The 20,648-nt window shown below is 33.6% G+C and overlaps 1 protein-coding gene across 1 annotated transcript; it reads right to left on the reverse strand.

The window, feature by feature from the left end:
• Positions 1-14,379: 14,379 nt before the first annotated feature.
• On the reverse strand, positions 14,380-20,009 carry LOC106763612 (protein INVOLVED IN DE NOVO 2-like). The gene is made up of 6 exons (XM_014647781.2): positions 18,679-20,009; positions 18,291-18,472; positions 17,335-17,424; positions 16,953-17,243; positions 16,221-16,430; positions 14,380-14,705 (listed from the first exon to the last, which is right to left on the reverse strand). The coding sequence occupies exons 1-6, from the start codon at positions 19,598-19,600 to the stop codon at positions 14,475-14,477; spliced, it is 1,926 nt and encodes a 641-aa protein (XP_014503267.1). The 5' UTR covers positions 19,601-20,009; the 3' UTR covers positions 14,380-14,474.
• Positions 20,010-20,648: the final 639 nt, after the last annotated feature.

The raw sequence follows: 20,648 nt of genomic DNA on the forward strand, positions 1-20,648 counted from the left end.
AATCATTCAACACTTCAATAATAACTAGTTTCTTCAAATTTTCTTGATATTGAAATTTAAACCCTTTGAAATTTAACTAGTTTCAATTTTCTTTATTGCATCAGTGCATCTATTTTTTTAATTATAAAAGTTGAATTAATATACTAAATATATATATCTTAAGATTTGAAGTTGAAAATAAGATTAATTTCTTATATATATATATATATATATATATATATATATATATATATATATATATCAAACTCATGTTTCATTAACTATAAAACCTATAATTTGTGACGAGGGGTATGTTGTAAAAATACAGACCAAAACTCAAACCACAATTTCCTAAGGTATGTAGATCACTGTCCTTAAGGACTTATCCGCAGTGTATTGCGCAAGAACCCAAGGATATAACAGGAACTTCTCGAAAATATTCGAGTATCACAAAATTAGCAAGAAACTCTATAAAGAGTTTATACACAGGATAATTTTAGAAGAGGAAGAGAAAGAATGAACTTTGGTGTATTTTGGAGTGGAGAAAGAGTTCAATATTTATAGATCTAGGAAAAAATAAAATCAATAAAAGACAATAAAAAACAATAAATAATTTGGCCGTTGCAGTACTTAAAAATTTAACTGTTAGAATATTACCATTGAGCAACGTTTCTTTTGTAATAATCTAAAATTATTACAACAGGGTAAAATGATTCTTATATTGAAACCTTGTTTCATGAAAATATACTTGAATTATCTTACTAAGAATGATTATTGATAAAGTGGAGAGTGTCAATGATTGGTATGAATTTTGATCTCTTTCTCCTTTTGCCAACATGTCCCAGACACAATGTTATGAACATTGAGCAGTACATGTAGCACATGCTCTACCATCATACATGGTGTAAGAGTGCATTAATTAGGGGTTTGGTAAGAGAGAGAGAGAGAGAGATAAACAGAAGAAAATGGGATGTAGCATATGGATAGAAGAATGGAGTGTCGATGAAACAAACATCTGAAAAATCTCAAAGGTGAATGAAACAAATCACATGGCTAATAAGAGTATGTAGGGACTGTTTCAGATCTGGTTGGCTTCAGGTCACACTCATTGGTCCATACTTGGATTTTCCTCACCTTCGTTTAATCCTACTCCTCTTTCACTCTTTATCATCAAAAAATTCTTCTATTTTTTTCTCTTTCTTCTAGAAGAAATTATATAATGAAAGAAAGATTCAAACACATTGATAAGATATTTTCTGTCTTAGGTTAAACTTCAGTTTTATTTTTGTATTACTTCAAAAGACCTCTTACTAATGAAGGTATTTTACACAGACATATAAACTTATATCTATATCTTATTTTATCTGATATAAGATTTTGTTTGTATCCAATAAAGAAATACTTTTTATAGCATATTGTTGGTGTAAATATTAATTAGTTTTGCTAATGATTATTTTCCTAAAAAAAATCTGATTGATCATCTTCTATCAATAGAATTAAGACGCACAGCTTGTTCTTTTTAGTTTTAAATATAATTATTTTTTAAGAAAAATAAATATAAAAATATATAAGAAAAAGAAAAAGAAAAAGAAGTCAAGATAGCCATAACATGTTGAAACTGTCCCACATAAAGTAGAGCAAAACGTTATTTTTCTTCCTCTTTTATTAAATTATGGTTTTATTACTTCTACCTCCATATTTATGTTTTCTTTTAAATAATATTTTTATACTATTAAGAAAAATAGACCGGCGCTTGAGATGCGTCAATGTTTTAACCAAATGAAATACCTATATATTAACTATTGTTTTATATTTAACATTTTTTTCCAAATTATAGTGATATACAAATACTTAAATTCAAGGTTGTGATTGAAAATTAGTTTAGTGCTATCACTTAGAAATGAGAAAATTCTGGTTAATTAGTATTTTGTTTCTTCGAGAAATTATACTCACACTAGTTGATAACTTGTTATGAAAAAATAAATGTCATTAGTGGCGTTTAATTTAAAAAATATGTTTTTTTAAGACAGTAAAAGGTAAATTTAGATTATATGTATAAATTAAAATTTTAATTATTCAATTGTTTATTTTTTTAAGTTTTATTATTTCTTCAACTAATTTTTCTTTAAATTTGTTTTACATGTCGTAATGACTATATATTATATGAAAAATATAATTTGAATAGCTGGAGAAATGGTTTATCATGTTATAAAGTGAAAAACAAAAATCAAGATAATAACGACAACATGAAAAAGAAAATGACATTATGAAGGTTGATGGAAAACACCTTCTCTTTTAGCTGAAGATAAATAAAAATTCTTAAACTTTAAGCTTCTAAAAACAAATTCAATTTGCTTATCTCTTAATGAAGTTTTTTTTAGCATAGCTACGAAAAAGATTAAAAGATTACTTCAATGATATGACCTAATAACAAAAAAAAAAGTACGTCAAAAACTCAAATTCTTATTCATTAAAACTTCATGCACCAAAATATCTTATTTATATATGTCTAGTCCTTTGACACTTTATGCCAAAAAAAAAAAGTGGGACGACACTACATGCTCCAAGTCTCTTTCTTTGATGATTTTTTTTTTCCTATGTTCTCTAGGTTTTGGTTATCCATTCAAGGCCCCAATTAAGCCCACTTGCAACTCACTCAAGTCTCTAAATAATACTACAACGATTTAAAGAGAATGTACACCTATACAATTTGTATAATGTTGGTATAAAGTGATTCTAGAAGGAGAGTGAATAGAGCTTGTATACAAATTTAAGAAACTTTTATGCAAACAAATTATCAAAGTAAAAGCCTATGGATGGAAAAACACACAGATTTATGGAAAACTTTTTTTGCAATCTTTTTGATATAATGTAAAATATTCTTTTAAAGGATTAGACGTTTGACTTGAAATATAAGCTTTGTAAAATTTAGCATGCTATTCAGAATAATTTATCCTACAGTCATGATTGTAAGAATTTTCTTTAAAAATAAAGGATCGTTTAACTTGAAAGTTCTTATATTTCCAAATATAAACCTCAACTGCAAATTTTTTAAGAGGATCGTTTAGAAAGAGAACAGAGAATAACATGAGAGATTTTATACTGGTTCACTACAACTAAATTACGTCCAATCCCCTTTGTAGAGGGTTTCACTATAATCTTCACTCAATTAAAAATGAGTATTAGCACCACTCTTGGTACTCAACTACCTCACCGAGATTTCCTTTGAGTATTAGCACCACTCCTGGAACTCAGCACCCTGTTGTGATTTCTTTGAGTATTCGCATCACTCCTAGTACTTAGCTCCCTACCGAGATTTCCTTGAGTATTCGAACCACTTATGAATATCTCTTTCTCTTTTCTCTTCTCTTCTCTTCTCTTTTCTTTAGCTCAAATGTATTCTTTTCTTTGAGCTTTTGTCTCTCTTTTTTTGATGGCAACCTCCTTGAGCTAGGTTGAGCCAAAGCTTAGGAGGAAGCAAGGAGATGGTCCGTATGGTTGTGAAAATGGGTGGGAATGGGGTAATATGATGTGAAAATGATGGTAGTGTGGTGATAGGCTCACAAGTTTTAGTGATAGGATGAAGAAGGTGTGTAGTTTGAAGGTTCAAGGATAGGGTAGGCCAACTCCATGAGGTAGGTGACTAGAAGGGCCTCTAGGATTGTTCTAGTCATGATCAAGGAAGAATGAGGCTACAATTTGGCAGCATAACATTACTAATTTCCAAGATGAAATACAAGGATACACCTCCATTTATAGGCCAAGGGTGTCTCCTTCTAACCCTAAAAGCATGATCTCTCACCTTTGCTCTTATTGACCAAAAATGAGGCCTTCTAACCTCTAAAATGATGGGAGGACATGCGGCCACTCACAAAACACAATCCTCTCCATTCCTAGAGTGTCATATGGCCACTACTAAAAGCAAATCATCTCCAATGGTGGAGGGACAAGTGAGCATTACCAAAAAGAAATCCTCTCTACTCCTAGGGTGTCATGTGACTACTTTTTAAAAACCAAATCCTCTCCGATGAAAGCATGACACATGGCACACACTTTCCACTTGGTTTGGATATCTAACTTAGGGAAATTCCTATGCTACTTAGGCCTTAATACAAGCCTTAATCAAACATACACCACATGACAGAATACAAGGCCTAAATAAACCTACATTACTCTTCAACCTCCATGATGACCTATGAGAAAGAGGTTGCTTCACCTTGCATAGATAATTCTAGCTTCTTCTTGAAAATGATTGGGCAATGGCTAGGGATATTCAATCATCCCCTCCCTCTTTAAAAGGATTTGTCTACAAATCTTCAAGTTTAATATGAAAACATCCTTTTGGGAGATAATTGGCATTCTTCCCTCAGGGTCAAATACCCTTCTACAAAAAACAAGAGATAAAGTAAGTTTCACCAAGATAATAATCAACCAAAGCATATGGCTCCCAAGGTTCATACACCTTTGATCAAATGAATGATCAAGGCATTGGAATTTATCAGCAACTCTTTTTAAACTTTTGTTTGCCTTGTGTTGAATGCATGTTCTTTTGAAATGACTTCTTAATTCAACACAAGGTTTTATTTGGTCTTGTCTTTCCATGCTTCTTGAGGAAGATGGTAAGAAGACCTCCTTTGTTTTTGTACACGAGCCTTTGGCCCTTAACATATTGACTCTTATGTTGGGGCACTCTTTAGTCTTGTGTTTTCCTTGACACTTAAAACATGGCTTGTTAGAAGTGTCTCTATTTTTCTCTTTATCATTTTCTTTTTCAATCTTCTTTCTTATTTGTTCTTGATCCTCTTCCACTTGTGGAGGTGTGAGAGGATGAAGTACAAACTTTCTCTTATTATGAATGATGGTTATCTCATTGGTATGACCATTATGTAAAGATTCTTTGTCAAATAATCAAGGCCTTCCCAACAAAATATGGCAAGCATCCATAGGTACTATGTCACATGGCATACTATCCTTATAATTACCTATGGATAACTTAACAATCACTTGTTGATTAACTACCATGCCTTCATCACCATTGATCCATTGAAGTTGATAAGGTTGTGAATGTGGCAAGATAGTTAATGCTAATTTCTCAACCAACCTAGGACTACAACAATTACAACATGATTCATTATCCACAATAAGAGAACATGTATTTTCAAAAACTTTACATCTCATGTGAAATATTTCTCCTTTTGTGTTTGTTCTTCGTATCTAGGTTGGTTATGGAGAGCTCTTCTTATCATAAGAAGTTCCCCTTCACAAGGATGAACTTCTTCTCCCTTGGATGCACTATACTTTTCACTCTCACTTTCACTCTCCTTCTCTTGAATATTATAAGCATCATTAAATATTAAGATCATGATTCTTTTGGTGGAGCATTGTGAGGCAATGCGACCTCTATCAAGACACTTGAAACATTTAATGTCACTAGTGCAAGTGTGAAATGATGTTCCCACCCTTAGTCTTTCTCTTTCTTTTTCTTGTCTCTTCTCTTTTCTTAGATTCCTAGAGGGTTCTTCTTCTACCATTTGCTTACCCTCCCTCTCGTAGTCTTTCTTAGTATTAGAGTTAGAGTGAAGCTTGCTTCTCAAAAGTTGTTGTTCCACTTTAATGCTCAATTGTACCAAATTATTCAAATCTTGATATGGTACAACTCCACTTTATCTCTAATTTCAAGGTTAAGACCACTAAGAAACCTAGAGATGGTGATCTCACTCTCTTCTCTAATTCTCGCCCTCATCATATAGAGCTCCATCTTTTGCCTATACTCCTCTACACCTAACTCCCTTTGTTGGAGCCTTTGGAGTTTGTCCATATGCTCTCTATTGTAATAAGATGCCATGTGCCTCCTTCTCAAGGCACTCTTGAGCTCATTACAATATTGAATTAGAGGAAAGTTGGAGAGCCTTCTTTCTCTCATTAGGGAAACCCACTAATGTAAGGCATTCCCTTGAAAACTTAGGGTGGATAGGGAGACTTTTCTTTCCTCACTAACCTGATGACACTCAAAGAGTTGTTCAACTTTCATTTCCCAATATGAGTATGCCTCAACATCTTCTTTCCCATGGAAATAAGGGAGGTCTACTTTAACCTCTCTTAGAGGGTGCTCTCTTTGAATTCTAAGTGGAGGAGGTTAATAGTATTGATGAACAAGCCTACTATCTACCTCATAGTGTGTGGGTTAAGTTGGAGTTCTAGAACTCCTTCTTCTGTGACTCCTACTCCTACTCCTACTCTTGGTTTTCCTAATTTCTTTTTGGGTTTTCTCCTGTTTTTCATTGAGAATTCTAAGTTCCTCATCCAATTTAGCAAGATATTTTTTTCTTTCAAAAGCTTCTTGCTTTTGCTAAATTTAGTTCTTTGGCCAAGTTTTTCAAAGTAGACTTGACCTTTTCACTAGAATCACTACCAATTTCAGAGGATGTGGTCTTATACATTCTCAAAATTTTCAAAAATATGCAATGCAACAAAAAAATTACTTAGAATTTCAAGAGAAGTTCCCTATGAGACTTAACACTAGTACAAAAACATCGTATAATGTTTGTGTTTTTTGATCTATTACGTCAAATTTGAGACTGACGTCATATAGAGAGACGTTAAATTGATGTTAGATTTTAAAAATTCGACGTTAATTAACGTTAATTGTTGTCGGGCATAGAACAATTTGACGTTAGACATAGAGCAAATTGACGTTAGATATTTTTCTTTGTCTGACTTCAATTAACGTCTGTTGCATTTATAACCGACGTCAATTTATGACTTTTTTTTTAAAAAAAAAATCATCAATATTTTCTTCCTCTGAAACCATGAAAAATTAGAACGGTCAAAATGGGTCACAACCCGCGAGCCAACCCACCCCATCACGGGTTCGAGTCGGGTTGGGTTTGAAAAAATTGTATTTTTTTTATGCGGGTCAAATTTCAACCCAACTCATTCAAACCCGGCACATCCGGGTTGAACCCATGGTGAGCCGGGCTGACCCACTGATAATGGTAATTCTTACCATTATCTATGGTGCATTTTTCATGCCAAATCAACATTCTTGAAGCTTTAAACATGCTTGATCCTCTTCTTTATCCAACTTTGTGAATAAACTTAGATTAGGTTATACACTTGAGTTTTCATCTCTTTTCCTCAAAATTTTGTAGGAACTTTGAGTACTTTGGAAAGGCATTCAAGTTAAAGAGTGGAGAACCAAGGGAGGACCACAAAGAAGAAGTCCAAGAAGCTAGACTGGCGCTGGGCGTGAAAACTGACTGTTTCCAGCAAGATTTCACGCTGGGCGCAAGTTTGTCACGCTGGGCGCCAATTTTCACTGTTTGCACACGCTGAGCGCCACTGTCTCACGCTGGGCGTGAAATTCCACTGTTTCCAGAGGTATTTCACGCTGGGCGCCATTTTAATGGCGCTGGGCGCGAGATGTCTGATGTGGCACCCTACCCTATAAAAGCCACACAGTTTTCGAGGGCAATGATCTTCTTGGCGGCTGAGACCTAGGGAAGCGTTCCTGTGCCTCTTGGAGCTAGTTCTGGACAGTGGGAGCTCTCCTCTCCTTCTCCTTGAGTCTCTTCTTCACCATTTTCATTCCATTGTAAGCTCAAGCTCTCCATTAATGGAGAGCTAAGTTCATTATTGTTGGAGAGTGATGTAAACTAAGATCTTTTTGTAAATGCACTTGAGTTTAAATGAAAAATGCTTTATTCATTGCTTGTCGGTGTTTGTGTCTTTCTCTTAATGCTAGTTATGACTTGATCAACCATAGCTTGATTTTGGGATTTATGTAAGGTTGGGAAACTTTGGGTGAACCTTGAACTAGACTAAACACCTAAGGGAAATAGTGTCTAGGGATAGAANTAGGACCTTTAGTTGTCATAAACTTCTTTTCTTAATGCGGGTGAATTTGGTGGATTACCAAGGGATTGAGATTTAACAAATGAACCTAGGCTAACTCACCAAGGGATTGGGTTTTAGTAAATTAGCTAGTTGGCAAGAACAAGTAATTGATGAAGGGTATTGTNGTGCATTTGCATAGCAAGGAATTAGTTGAAATCATTCTCCAACATGTCATTCCACATAGTTATCAATCATTTTCATATTCACTAGTTTTGGCCCCAATTAGTTCAAATTTTACTTATGCACAAATTTTACTTTCATTGCATAATACCAACTAAAAAATGGAATCATTCTTTAGCTTGAGTTAGTTAGTAATTATACAAGTGTAGAGTAATATCGAAGTCTCTAGGGAAACGATATCCGGTCTTACCGGTTTTACTACTTGCACGACTTGGTACACTTGCCAAAGTCTTAACACCCACCAACCCAACTACCTAATTTTATTTTATTAAAATTTAAATTTAAATTTTATAAAAAAATACTTATTATTTTTTTTTGCTTGAAAAAATTATTTAAGCTACGTATTTTCAAAACTAATTAAACACCTCATGTTGGGAGTTAAATTTGTTTAGATTTGAATTATATAAAGTTTGTAATTTTTTATTTAAAAAAAAAGTAATTAAGTGAGCCACTAAGCTAACCCATTTACCCACCAACCCGTGGTGGGTTGGGCCGGGTTCGAATTTTTCTGGCTCGCTAATAAATGAGTCGGGTTGGGTTGGTTCACTAAGTGATCAACCTGTGGTGGGCCGGGCTGGGTCGGGCCGGATGGCCCGTTTTGACAACACTATGAAAAATCAATATACAACACAAGAATACGCCACAAAAATTTTCATAATTTTAGAAGTAGTAACAACCAATGAAAATGTAACAACTAATACATATAAAAAATAAAAAATGAAACTAACCGTGAAGATGAGCGGTAACAGGTGTTGTTGTGAGGGAAAAAAGAGAACTCAACAGTGCTTAAAATGGTGTCTATGCACGAAATTAATTGGTTAAAATAAAAGGAAATCATACTAAAGTCATCAATCAACGGACATTTGTGTTAAGTGGAAGAAACATTACCTTTAGTGGTCGCCGAAGAGAACTCCATGGTGCTCTAAATGGTGTCTATGCATGAAACTAATCGATTAATTAAAATGAAAGGAAATCATACATAAAGTCATCAATCAATGAACATTTGTGTTAAGTGGAAGAAATATTACCTTTGGTGGTCGCCAAAAGCTTCCCTAGAGACGTTCGACCCGTAATGAAGAAGTGCACACAAAAATAGTGAAGCAAGTGTTCTTTCTCGCGTTCTTAAAATATATTCACGCTCTAATTAACGTTGGTTCCTCTTACCAATAAACGTCTAATGGGTCTCTTCAAATATCTTCGCACTCAATTCTTTTTTTAATTTGAACACTAAAAGGCGTTTGTTCTTTCACCACAGACTTCAAAAAGGCAATTAACGTTTGTTCCTTTTACCAACAAAAGTCTAAGTGGTCTATTAAAATATCTTCATGCTCAATTTTTTTTGGAATTTGAACAATAAAAGACATTTTTTATTTCACCAACAGACTTCAAAAAGGAAATTAATGTATGTTCCTCTTACCAACAGATGTCTAATAGGTCTCTTAAAATATCTTCACGCTCAATTTTTTATTTTATTTTGAACACTAAAAGACGTTTGTTCTTTCATCAACCGACTTCAAAATGGCAATTAACATTTGTTCCTCTTACCAACAAACATCTAAGGGGTCTCTTGAAATATCTTCGAGCTCAATTTTTTTGAATTTGAACACTAAAAGACGTTTGTTTTTTCACCAACGGACTTCAAAAAGAAAATTAACGTATGTTCCTCTAACCAACGAACATCAATCGCGTGATTTTATTTACAATATTGCCACCGATCATTTTTAACGTTGGATGCTTGGTTGTCAGACGTTGAGTGTTAGACGTTGTACGCCTATTTTGTACTAATGTAAGGAAGTAAAAGATGCCCAAGTTCACTTCTAGGAAAGAGAGGTGAATCACAAAGGATTGCTTAAGAACCAAGCCTTTCCTAGCCAAAGCTTATCTTAGGTATTCTTACACCAAACTTCTTAGAAGGAACAAAAATTGAAATTAAAGTAGACATACAATAAACTACCACAATTAAGGAAAGCAATAAATTTAAACTACGCGGCTTAATGATGAATTGAAAGGAACTTTGGTTCCCTCTTACCCACCAACTACAAATTTTGCTTAAATAATAAATGATCTTGTTAGGAAAAACCCATAACAAGCCGAAAATATAAGTCCAAAGGAAAGTAACTACAATTTTACAATTTAAAGAAAATACACACAGATCTTTCTTTCTCACCAAGTGTATACTTTCTTGTCTTGTTTTTTAAGACCAAGACTTCAAGCTTCCCTTCAAGACTTCCTTCACCTTTGGATGTTCCTCACTGTTTTGGGTTTTCATCCCAATGATCCTCACATTTTTTAACCATCGAAAGACCTACACCACAAGTTAACACCACTAAAGCTAAAAGGAGTCCAAGGAAAAAGCAAGAAATGGTCTAAAATGAACAAAGGCTCTTCAAAAGAAGTTTTACTTTGACAAAACCATGAATGTTTAGAACCTAGCAATTGTTATCCTTGGTTCCTCTCTTATCACTGTCCTTAACATGAGTAACTCTATTTTTTGTTTATATTCTTCCACACTCATGTTTTTCTTTTGGAGTATATGTAGTTTTTCCATAAACTCCCTATCATAGTAACAAGGTACATGTCTCCTCCTAAGGGTTGATACACTAGTGTAGAAAGGGCTTTAGACGTTTGTTATTTTGGGCTTTTAACGTCACATCCCGACCTGATGTCTTTATGGGTGATGTTAATGGGACGTCAGACTCTGCAGGTCCGACGTCGTTATAGACATCGGTTAAATGCCATGTTTGACGTCTACAAAGACATCGAACATGGCACTAATTGACGTCTATGTGCACTATAAAGATGTCAGACATTACACGAACCGAAGTCTAAGGACACTATAGATGTCGGGCATGGCATTAACTGACGTCTACTAAGTTTTCGTTGTCTTTTAATGCAGTTTTGCTCGAGTCTTTGGGTAGCGTACAAGCACCTCCTTCCTTTGCTAGTTTCTTCGTAAGAAAAAGTTGTGTCTTTTGGATCTCTTATGGCATTTCAACCCAAAACTGAACCTGGGCCATTGCCTAGTTCCATTCCAACTGCCAAAGAAAAAGAATATGGTGACATGAAAACTAGGCAAGGACCCAGGTTCGGCTTTAGGTTGAAATGCCATAAGATATCCAAAAGACGCAAGCTTTTCTTACGAGGAAACTAGCAAAGGGAGAAGGTGCACTACACTACCCAAAGACACGAGAAAAATTGCACCAAAACACAACGAAAACTCATTTTAATCGGTTCAAACGAAAGATAATACATCAAAGACTACTTTAATCAGAGTAAAAGTTTAAATGGTTCAAAAGAGATAAAACTCACCTGGAAATGCAATGTCGCGGAGAGAAAAGGCAAAGGAAGATGATGAAGTGCGCGTAACTGCTGGTTTGTAATGTCTTATTTAATAGGAAATAAGACGTCGGTTTCCCCAACGACTGACGTCTATTCTCGAATATATGTTGGGGACCTCACTAATGTAAAGTCCATTCGATTTAAAAATTAATATTCGTGGTATATATAGACGTCGGTTGTAGGGGGAGCCGACGTCTATAATCGCATATAAACGTCGGGGTGGTGGGATCAAACGTCTACATGGTGGAAAGAAATGACTTTTCGCCTACCTGTTAGACATATAAACATCGATTAGAGGGGTCCTAACTTCTATAATATTATAGACGTCGGTGCCCCTCCTAACCGACGTCTATATGGCGGAAAGAAATGGTTTTTCACCTACCTGTCAGACATATAGACGTCAGTTAGTAGGGCCCCCGACATCTATAATATTATAGATGTCAGGGCCCCTCCGAACGGACGTCTACATGCCCAACTTATTTACGAAAATGCTACCAGTAATAATTTATGTTGGGTGGTTTTTGGTCTGACGTCTATTGGGTGACGTTAAAGCCCAATTATGCACTAGTGATATAAGCTCATTCAAGTATCTTATTTTAGGTTGGTTATGTATTCTTAGGTCTCTACACAATAAAGTCCACTAATACATTGCATGGCCCTAAAAGCTTAATCTATCCATGGGCATTTTTCTCTCTTCACTTATATGGTGACACTCAAGTAATTGTTCAACCTTCATCTCTCAATCTAAATATTCTTTTATGTTAATCTTTTCTATGAAAGGGGAGAAGGTCAACTCTAGCCTCCCTAGGATGGTTATCTTTGGGTAAATGGGATCTCCTAAGTGGGAATTGGTAGAAGTCATCATTGTGGTGACTACTATATAGCTCATTTCCACTAGGAGAGGGGGTGTTTCTCTAATGTACCTTTTTCTTCTAGGTGAGGATTCACACTTTTGCTTGCCCTTGTTTTGACTAACCATGAATTGGGCAAACTTGTCTTTCAACTCACTTATCTCTTTTCTTTGTCTTTGGAGTTCATCCCTCAAATGTACTCCCTCTTGACTATCCCTTACACTACTAAGGCAACGTAAAAAAGGAATATAAAGGAATTTTTGTTTCGAGAATTGCGCTTCGCCATGTGATAGTTGTTGCTAATGTATTGTTGGTGGTGGTGATTAGAGAGTTCAAATGTTACCATTTTAGTGAAGTGTGGAAATTAGAAGTTGAGTGTTGTTGGACATGTGGAAATTGGATTTTAATTGAATACAACACACTGATACGTCAGAGTGATATTAATTTGACGTGTGATACTAACATTACTACATAAAATAATATTAAATTGACACAGAACAACTATTTTCTAAATTAAGAAAAAAAATATTAATAAAAATTAAAAAAAAAAGTTAAAAAAATCATGATGAAATGTGATACATTATGTATCTACCATTAACAATTTAAATGATATCATAAAAAAAAAATCAAATTAAACATAAATTACAAAAATTAGCACAAAAATTAAAAAAAAAAATTAACCATTTAATATTATTCTTTGACTGTCCAACTCATTGTCTAATGAATTAGAGTCCAAACAATATTCATTTTAATCTAAACTTATAACTTTCGCTTCAAAACATTTTAGGAAAACTTTATGTAAAAATTCCATTTTGTTTTGGTTCAATTGATGCTTAATTGAATTTCAGTGTTAATGAAATCTAACCTACATTCATCAACAAAATCATTCTTCACTTCACAAACTGCAAAAATAACTACATAGATTACGACTTCAAATAATGAATGCTCCATCACAATTTAACACTCATTTCTCTCTTGGATAAATGCTTCAACTTTTTATCATATATGTTACACACGACATGGATGTAATATTAAAATCTTCTGAAAACATATTAGACGATCTTGCAATAAAAATATTTTAACTCTCAGAGATAACCTTCCATTAGATAAGCATATATGATGCACTCTGTCACCCTCTTAATTTGAGTGTTCCTCCAAAAGTAATTAGACATCTACTAATAAATGTACTTGTACTATCAGATACATTTATTCATTTGGACAAATCTTTGAACATTTTTTTTCTAAGAAATCTCGATATTATGTAACAATGTTTTTCATTTAATGAGAATGATATTTAAACATTAGATAAATTCAGAGGGAACACATTCAAATTTGTTCATCTGAGAAAAGAACTTGATGAATACTTCAAACGAAAATTATATATACCTACGAATCTTACACATGTAACATTTAATTGAGAAAAATGGTAGACCTTATACAGATCAAAATTGTATATTTGTGAAACAACTGAGACAAAGTGCGTTTGCATCAAATGTTTATTATATTTTTTCCCTATTATTAATTGACTCTTTGACTTATTTTTAAATTGTATTTTTGTACATAAACTTATTTTTTTTATAAAATAATATCCTAAAATACTATGCATTAAAAATAACGAAAGACTTAACACATATATCTTCGTAACATTTCAGATGTATAACACTTACTTCAACTTATGTAAACAATAAAAGAATCTTAAAAATACAAACTTAAACCAAAATATTTAATTTATCAGATATCCACTTTTAAAAGCAAACATATATATACAAAGAGAGAATAAATTTACATCTTTAATAATGTTTTCCTGAAGACAAATTTAATTATGTATAGAAGCAAATTCAAAAATAATTTAAAAGTACATGCTTAAAAAAGAATTGGTATCTAAAAATCTCTCATACCAATATAGATTATTTTCATAACTTTTAGGTTAATTAATTAATTAAAACCAGTTTACCAGGGTGATTTATTTATTCATGTTTAAACAATAACAGTGACAAATTTTTATATACAGTCGGCTTTGAAGGACACCGTGATGAACAAAACATATTTCATACCATAATGACTGCCAATAACTCGAAAACATAGTAAAATAGAAGTGAAGTACAAAGGTGTTATGGATGATATTTAGCTAAGTGACTAAGCAGCATATAACAATTAGGATATGCAAGACATTTTTCTTTCTAATATTTAGCTAAACTCATATAATTGAAAACACATGCAATAACCTAATTATCTGGTAACCTTTTTCATTTTCTTCCATTGATTCAAGAGAAGTTGTACTCCTTCTTTCAAAGTTGCTCTCCTTCCTTCTTTATAGTTCCATACTATCGTGGTTACATATCGTCCACTAGGATTATATTCATTTATCTCTAACAATGCTTGTACCACGGCTTTATATGGCCCTTCACCCCACTCCTTTTTCAACTTTTTCAACTTTTCATCGTCATCATCAATAATTTCCTGAAATGAAAAATGCATAAATCTAAGTTATAAAATGTAAGTGTTCCTCCAATTAATTAGAAAAAAGGTTTCTATGATTGTAGATTAACATTTGAAATGAATTCAAATTTGTTGTATATTGCTAAACTAGAATTATATTTGTCCTAGAAGCAGTAGAAGAAGAATTGAAATTAAAGGTGTACAAATCTTTCAAGTTAAGAGATCAAGGAAAATACTAACAATATCGGGAAATACTAGTAATACCCTGTTTCCTAATATTTCCTCCCTTATCATATTTTTCCCCTATACCTTATTCATAATCAATACCAGAATTCTCCTAATGGTTTCCAGCATCACTCTTCCCCAACCTCTTCTTGAAATCAATCCATCTTCTGTTATTTTTCTCTCCGTTCACAATAACCTAATTGTTTCCTCCTAGCTGACGTCCGGCATTCTTTTACATTCACTTGAAAGCCTTTATCAATTACCTATGAGGCCTCCTTATCACATACCCAAATTTATTTTCCTAAATATAGGCACCAAAGTTACCTAACTATAGGTACAACTAATAAATTATTTAGCACACTACACCCAACATAGGTGTAATTATTCTAACAGGTATAAACTTATATTCTTAACTCTCCGCATGAAATTCCCTTTATTTCACATTGTATGCTCCTTTATCAAACCATCCCTTTCTTGTAAATGCACTTTAGAATTAAGGATCTATCAAGAGGATAGAAGTAAAATACTACCTCCCATGTTACAGGCACCATCGTTTTCAAACTTGAACATAATGCAGTAACAACTTTTTGCAAAGCTGTACTACCCTTCCATTGTTAGAAATTAACAATGAGAAAATACAAAGGGTGGAAATGAGCCAGGTTTAGCCTATTAACTTTGGTCTTTTTTTATAAAGGATGGACCTTTAGGCTTTCTATAAAGGCCTGACCTTGCTCGTTTAACTGTGGAATGTCGTAAAAGGTTGGTTATTTAAAAGGTCCATTAACAAACTGGCTTCTATTCTTAAGGTCATTCTTTCTCCTATTAATACAAAATCATCTATGTCTCTTCTAATTAGCACAAAACTTCTTATACTCCATCAAACATCAGACCTAAAGGGACTATTTGGAAGTTGGATATCAGTGGGGAAGCCAGGCGAGAGCAATTTTTATAATTACATTAAGAGTTATGTAATATTATAAAAATAGATACAACCTTAGGACATCAAGTTTATGCCAGTCTATTAATTTTTTAAAAAACATAATCAAAATCAAAGAGTACCTATAAAAACAATTTACCACCCCCACTAAAACCCAACTTCCAAACACACGTACGCTGAAGTTAATAATAATAGGCTATATAATTACAGATTCAGGAAGACAAATAGTTCTAATCTAGAGTATGAAGACCATCAAAATATTTATAGGCTCGTAAATAAATAACAGAGTGAACCAAGTTTGATGAGGTGTGACACGCAATGAAGCACGTCGACTCCAAAGATAATTTCAGGAGATCTATATGTTTAACAGTCACCTTTTCTTTCCCTTCAGCAATAATAACTTTGAACGGATGCCAATCTGGCTTCGTTAGATGCTCTTCCCACAATGAGCACATTTCTAAAACTCTATCTTCAACTTCGTTCTTCCTATATTTTTTCTTAAGTGCTTCAAAGAATGGTCTAGTGTCAAGTTCTCCCATTCTCTTCAAACGGATGTTTCCTAGAGATGATAGTTTCTTAACACCCTGCTAGCGAGAGAATAGATTGTTATTAAATCTTGAGAAGCAATACGAAGAAAGCTCAAGAATTGAAAAATATTTTCAAAAAAAAAACACCCACGATAAAAGTAATGAAACATATAAGCAGAGAATATCCACACAATGGCAGTTAGGTTTCGTCTGCATAATTAGATGAAGTAATGAATGGGAAATGCATTCAAGTATTATGAGTCTATTTCATGAAATAAAATGATAATATTTTAATTTTACTCAAGTCACTTAGCTACCTTGCTATGAACATACAAGTTAACAACATGGTTAACCAGATAGAAAAAAGTGGAATGCTCTACAAAAATATAAATTTAGAGTGTATAAGAACACATGTATTTCAATTCATAGGACACCTTAGACTGACAAGTAATTCACTAATAAAAACACCCCTAGCCCTAAGCCAACTGAATTAATAATGGTACTGGAATGGACCACATTGAGATGCTATATCAAATTTGTCTGAAGAATCAGCAGAAAGATATTTGAAAAATCACTTACATCAATCAGTGCTTGTCGGGCTTCCTGCAGCTCATCATTACTTAGACGCTCTTTAATAATTAGTGTGTGGTTCAACTCACCTAAATCTTCAAGTGACTCTTCCTTGTCTCTTAAATCCTTTTGTAAAGAATATACCTTCTTCAGTACGTCTGCACCATCATCATCATTTTCCATGTACTTCAACACATTTAATGAACCCTTTAATCGCTGAATCTCCAACTCCAGTTCTTGTTTCATATCAAGTTGCTTTTGAAGGTGAAGGATTTTAGCATGGAGCTGTTCTTTTTGTCTCTGAATAAATAGGTATTTAAATAGCATCAATACTATCCCATGGTGCTGACACACAGATATATGTTAGGTTATTAACAAAGCTAATAGTTACCCTCTGATCTTCTGCCAATTTCATAACATTTTCATCAGCTTTTTTGTGCTCCAGTGTAGCCATATGAAGAGAGGTATTTTTCATGGCATTCTGCATATCCAATAAAAGCCGGCATTGTTAAACAAAGTCTTCCACTAGCTTCTTAAGTTCAATATTATTTTAGATGATTTCAAAAGCACAGAAAAAACACGTTATGCAAAAAAAAAAAAAAAAATATATTTACCAGTCCTTGAGGAAAGTCATTAATGGGAAACAAACAAATTAAAGGAAAAACAGAAAACCCATTCCGTGAATATCTATGGCATACAACTCTAGATTTATTACTCTTATCCTCTCTCGCTTCCTTAAACATTATCTCAATAATCCATGGCCTTTGGCGCATGACCACTGAATGGATCTCATAATTTTAGTTATTACAAATACTTCGCAATTATTGCTAGATATCAGGGTCATCCAATCTACAGTGTAATGTCATGTCTTTGTGACTTAAGAAGGCACACGATCACATCCTATCAAAAAACTACGGAACGGACACACAAACACACAAATTACGACTGCCATCAAGGATTGAATCATTAAACAGTATAATTTAAAATTAAACAGACCAGTAATCCAGACATTAACATGTTTTGGATTCAGGGCCTTCATCAGCATGAATCACATATAGAAAAAAGTTTCATTATGTTCCCAGTGTTGTCAGAATTTATCCACAAAATCATTTGAAAACTTTCCAACCTATCAATTTTCAATCACTAAACCCAATAAGTAAAATCGGAAAAATGATTGACCATGGAAACTAAGTCCTTCCTTGAAAGCTCTGAAAAATCTAAACATCAACTAGAAAAATCAATCTACCAAAAACAAAAATATTATTTCTTCAATCTTAATTTCACATGAATTTCAATCATAGTATAATATAGCAAGAGATGTAGCAAAATAAGAAAAAAAAAATATACCTCCCTGATTTCTTGTTCCAGCCTATTTCTTTCACTTTCATTATGTGCCTCACGGTTTTCTAATTCGATTTTCCGCAGCTCAAGCTCGTTTTTCTGAGATTCTAGTTCCAATTTGAGCTTTTCATGATCAATTGAAATCTTTTTGAGCATATCCATTGCAGTTGACTGAATTTTCTTTGTCGCTTAAGACATGGAATCATAGCATAAAACAGTGTTGTCACCACAGATCAACAGCATTTTAAAATAATAATCAATTGCTAAAATATAAAATATTCCAGCACAATAATCTAAGCAACTAACGTAGCAATGGTAAATATTATGGCGACAACCACTACAATGGTTCAAGTAGTATGTGTATTAGGTCCTAAGTCTCAATGAAAACATATACCAGCGTTATAAGCTTCAACGAGCTTATCTTTTTCCATCATCACTAAGTCCATTTTGTGTGTCGTCTCATGGCATCTCACTTCGATCTCTTTTAAGTGCTGGTTCTTGACCTCAATAATATTAGTCAAATTAGAGACAAGTTTATCCTGCCTTCGAGCTTCTTCTTCTATAAGCTCAGATATGGTTTTGACATCACCCATCGTTTGCAGATGTTCTCCATAGATGTTGTTCATTTTGTAGTCATCTGGTCGAGCAACCCATGCATAAAGGCCAGACTTCTGCTCAGAATTAGCAAACCAATCCTTTTTGCCATGATGATCTAATTCATATGCCCTTTCAAATGCCAACGCATTTTGTAAGCCTTGCCAGTCTTTACTAAATTCCACAAGGGCAGTTCCCGAGTGACCCCGGTGATTCCATAGACCATTGACTCGAACGGGATTGAAACCCCTGCTTCTGTACTCGTCCCTCAACCTGGAACCACTTTCCCCAACACATCGTCCATCTACTGTCCTCCTAGTTGGAATATTAACTACAATTCCAATCCAAGGCCACACAAATTGCTCATGAGAATTAACAGAAGGATCACTTTCATCTGTCGGTTTTGAATCTTTTGCTGGAACATCCACATCCATGAGATCCTTTTCCAAATACTTCACTAAAGCCAAATGATTAGCCTTGTCTCTAGCTTTTCTCTTCTTTGAACTGCTCTGACCCACTCCAGAAGCATGTTGAAGGAGCTCCTTGTACAAATAATCCTGTTTCCTCTTTCTAGGGCAGTACGGGCAAATAAAAGTCCCATTCTCATTAGAGGTTTTCACATTATGTACTCCATTTTTCAGTTCTTCGTATTTCTTATCTTCATACTCACTAATTTCAGATTCACTAATATCAGTATCCTCATCAGAACTGCTGTGAGACATTACAGTTCCTCACCTGAAAAACAAATTCAGAGAATGTCGTTCGCTCGCTTCGCAGAGCGATTATTAGATATCACAATCAGATCTTCGGACAGGCATTAAACTCCAACGGAACTTTTATCACAATACATCGTAGTTCATGCAATGAAATTCTCGACAAATAAGATATTAGAAGGTTCCTTGAAATATGAAACAGAAAACTTAACACTGTATAAGAGATAAATCTGAACAAACACAAACGTAGCAGCGGAAAACTATGTAGTAAAAAAAATACAAGAAAAAAAAATAAATGCAAAAAGTATATAGCAAACCAAACCACTAAGATTAGCAAGTTGTAATAACTTTACCACACCAAAAAAAAAAAAAAAAAGTAGCATACAATATTCATACTGAGCAGCATCGAAACACTGAAATATAGATTACAGAAGGTCCTAATATGCATGCGAGTTGATACAAAATACAGTGAAGAGGAAATGCTTGAGATGATTCCAAGTATAGAAAAAACAATTGGATGAAAATGCAGGAAGAAAAAACTGACCAGTGATATGAAAAATGGGAAGCTCCTTGGGAGTAAGAGGTGACGAATGAGAAATGGTAAGACCAAATGGCGATTTTGGGTATTTATACCAGTTACGTGCTGCTCAAGCCTCAACCGTGTCTCTTCATTTTCTCTTCCCATTTTAAATTTTAAAAACTGTAATTGTTTTTTATAAAAGAAAATACTGTTTATAATTTCGAATAATATCTTTAGGTCAAATGTTTATATTTTTTTTCATTCAATTAAGTTTCTATTTTGTTTATAAAAAGAGTCGATTACCCTTTCATTAAATTGACACATTTTTTTTAAGTATTACATTATTTATCCTATAACTTCTCTATTTTTTTTCTTTCGAGAATCTCCTTCCTTGGTACATTTTTTTTTTCTCTTCTTCGATGTAGCAAGAAGTTTCAATTGCACAAAGCTTTTGTGGTTATTAAAGTCTATGACGAATTCATCAACTTGAATTGTGTTAGATATATTATCTTTATCTTTTATCTTTAGTTAATTCAT

Source organism: Vigna radiata, chromosome 6 (assembly GCF_000741045.1).
Source record: "Vigna radiata var. radiata cultivar VC1973A chromosome 6, Vradiata_ver6, whole genome shotgun sequence".
NCBI lineage: Eukaryota > Viridiplantae > Streptophyta > Magnoliopsida > Fabales > Fabaceae > Vigna > Vigna radiata.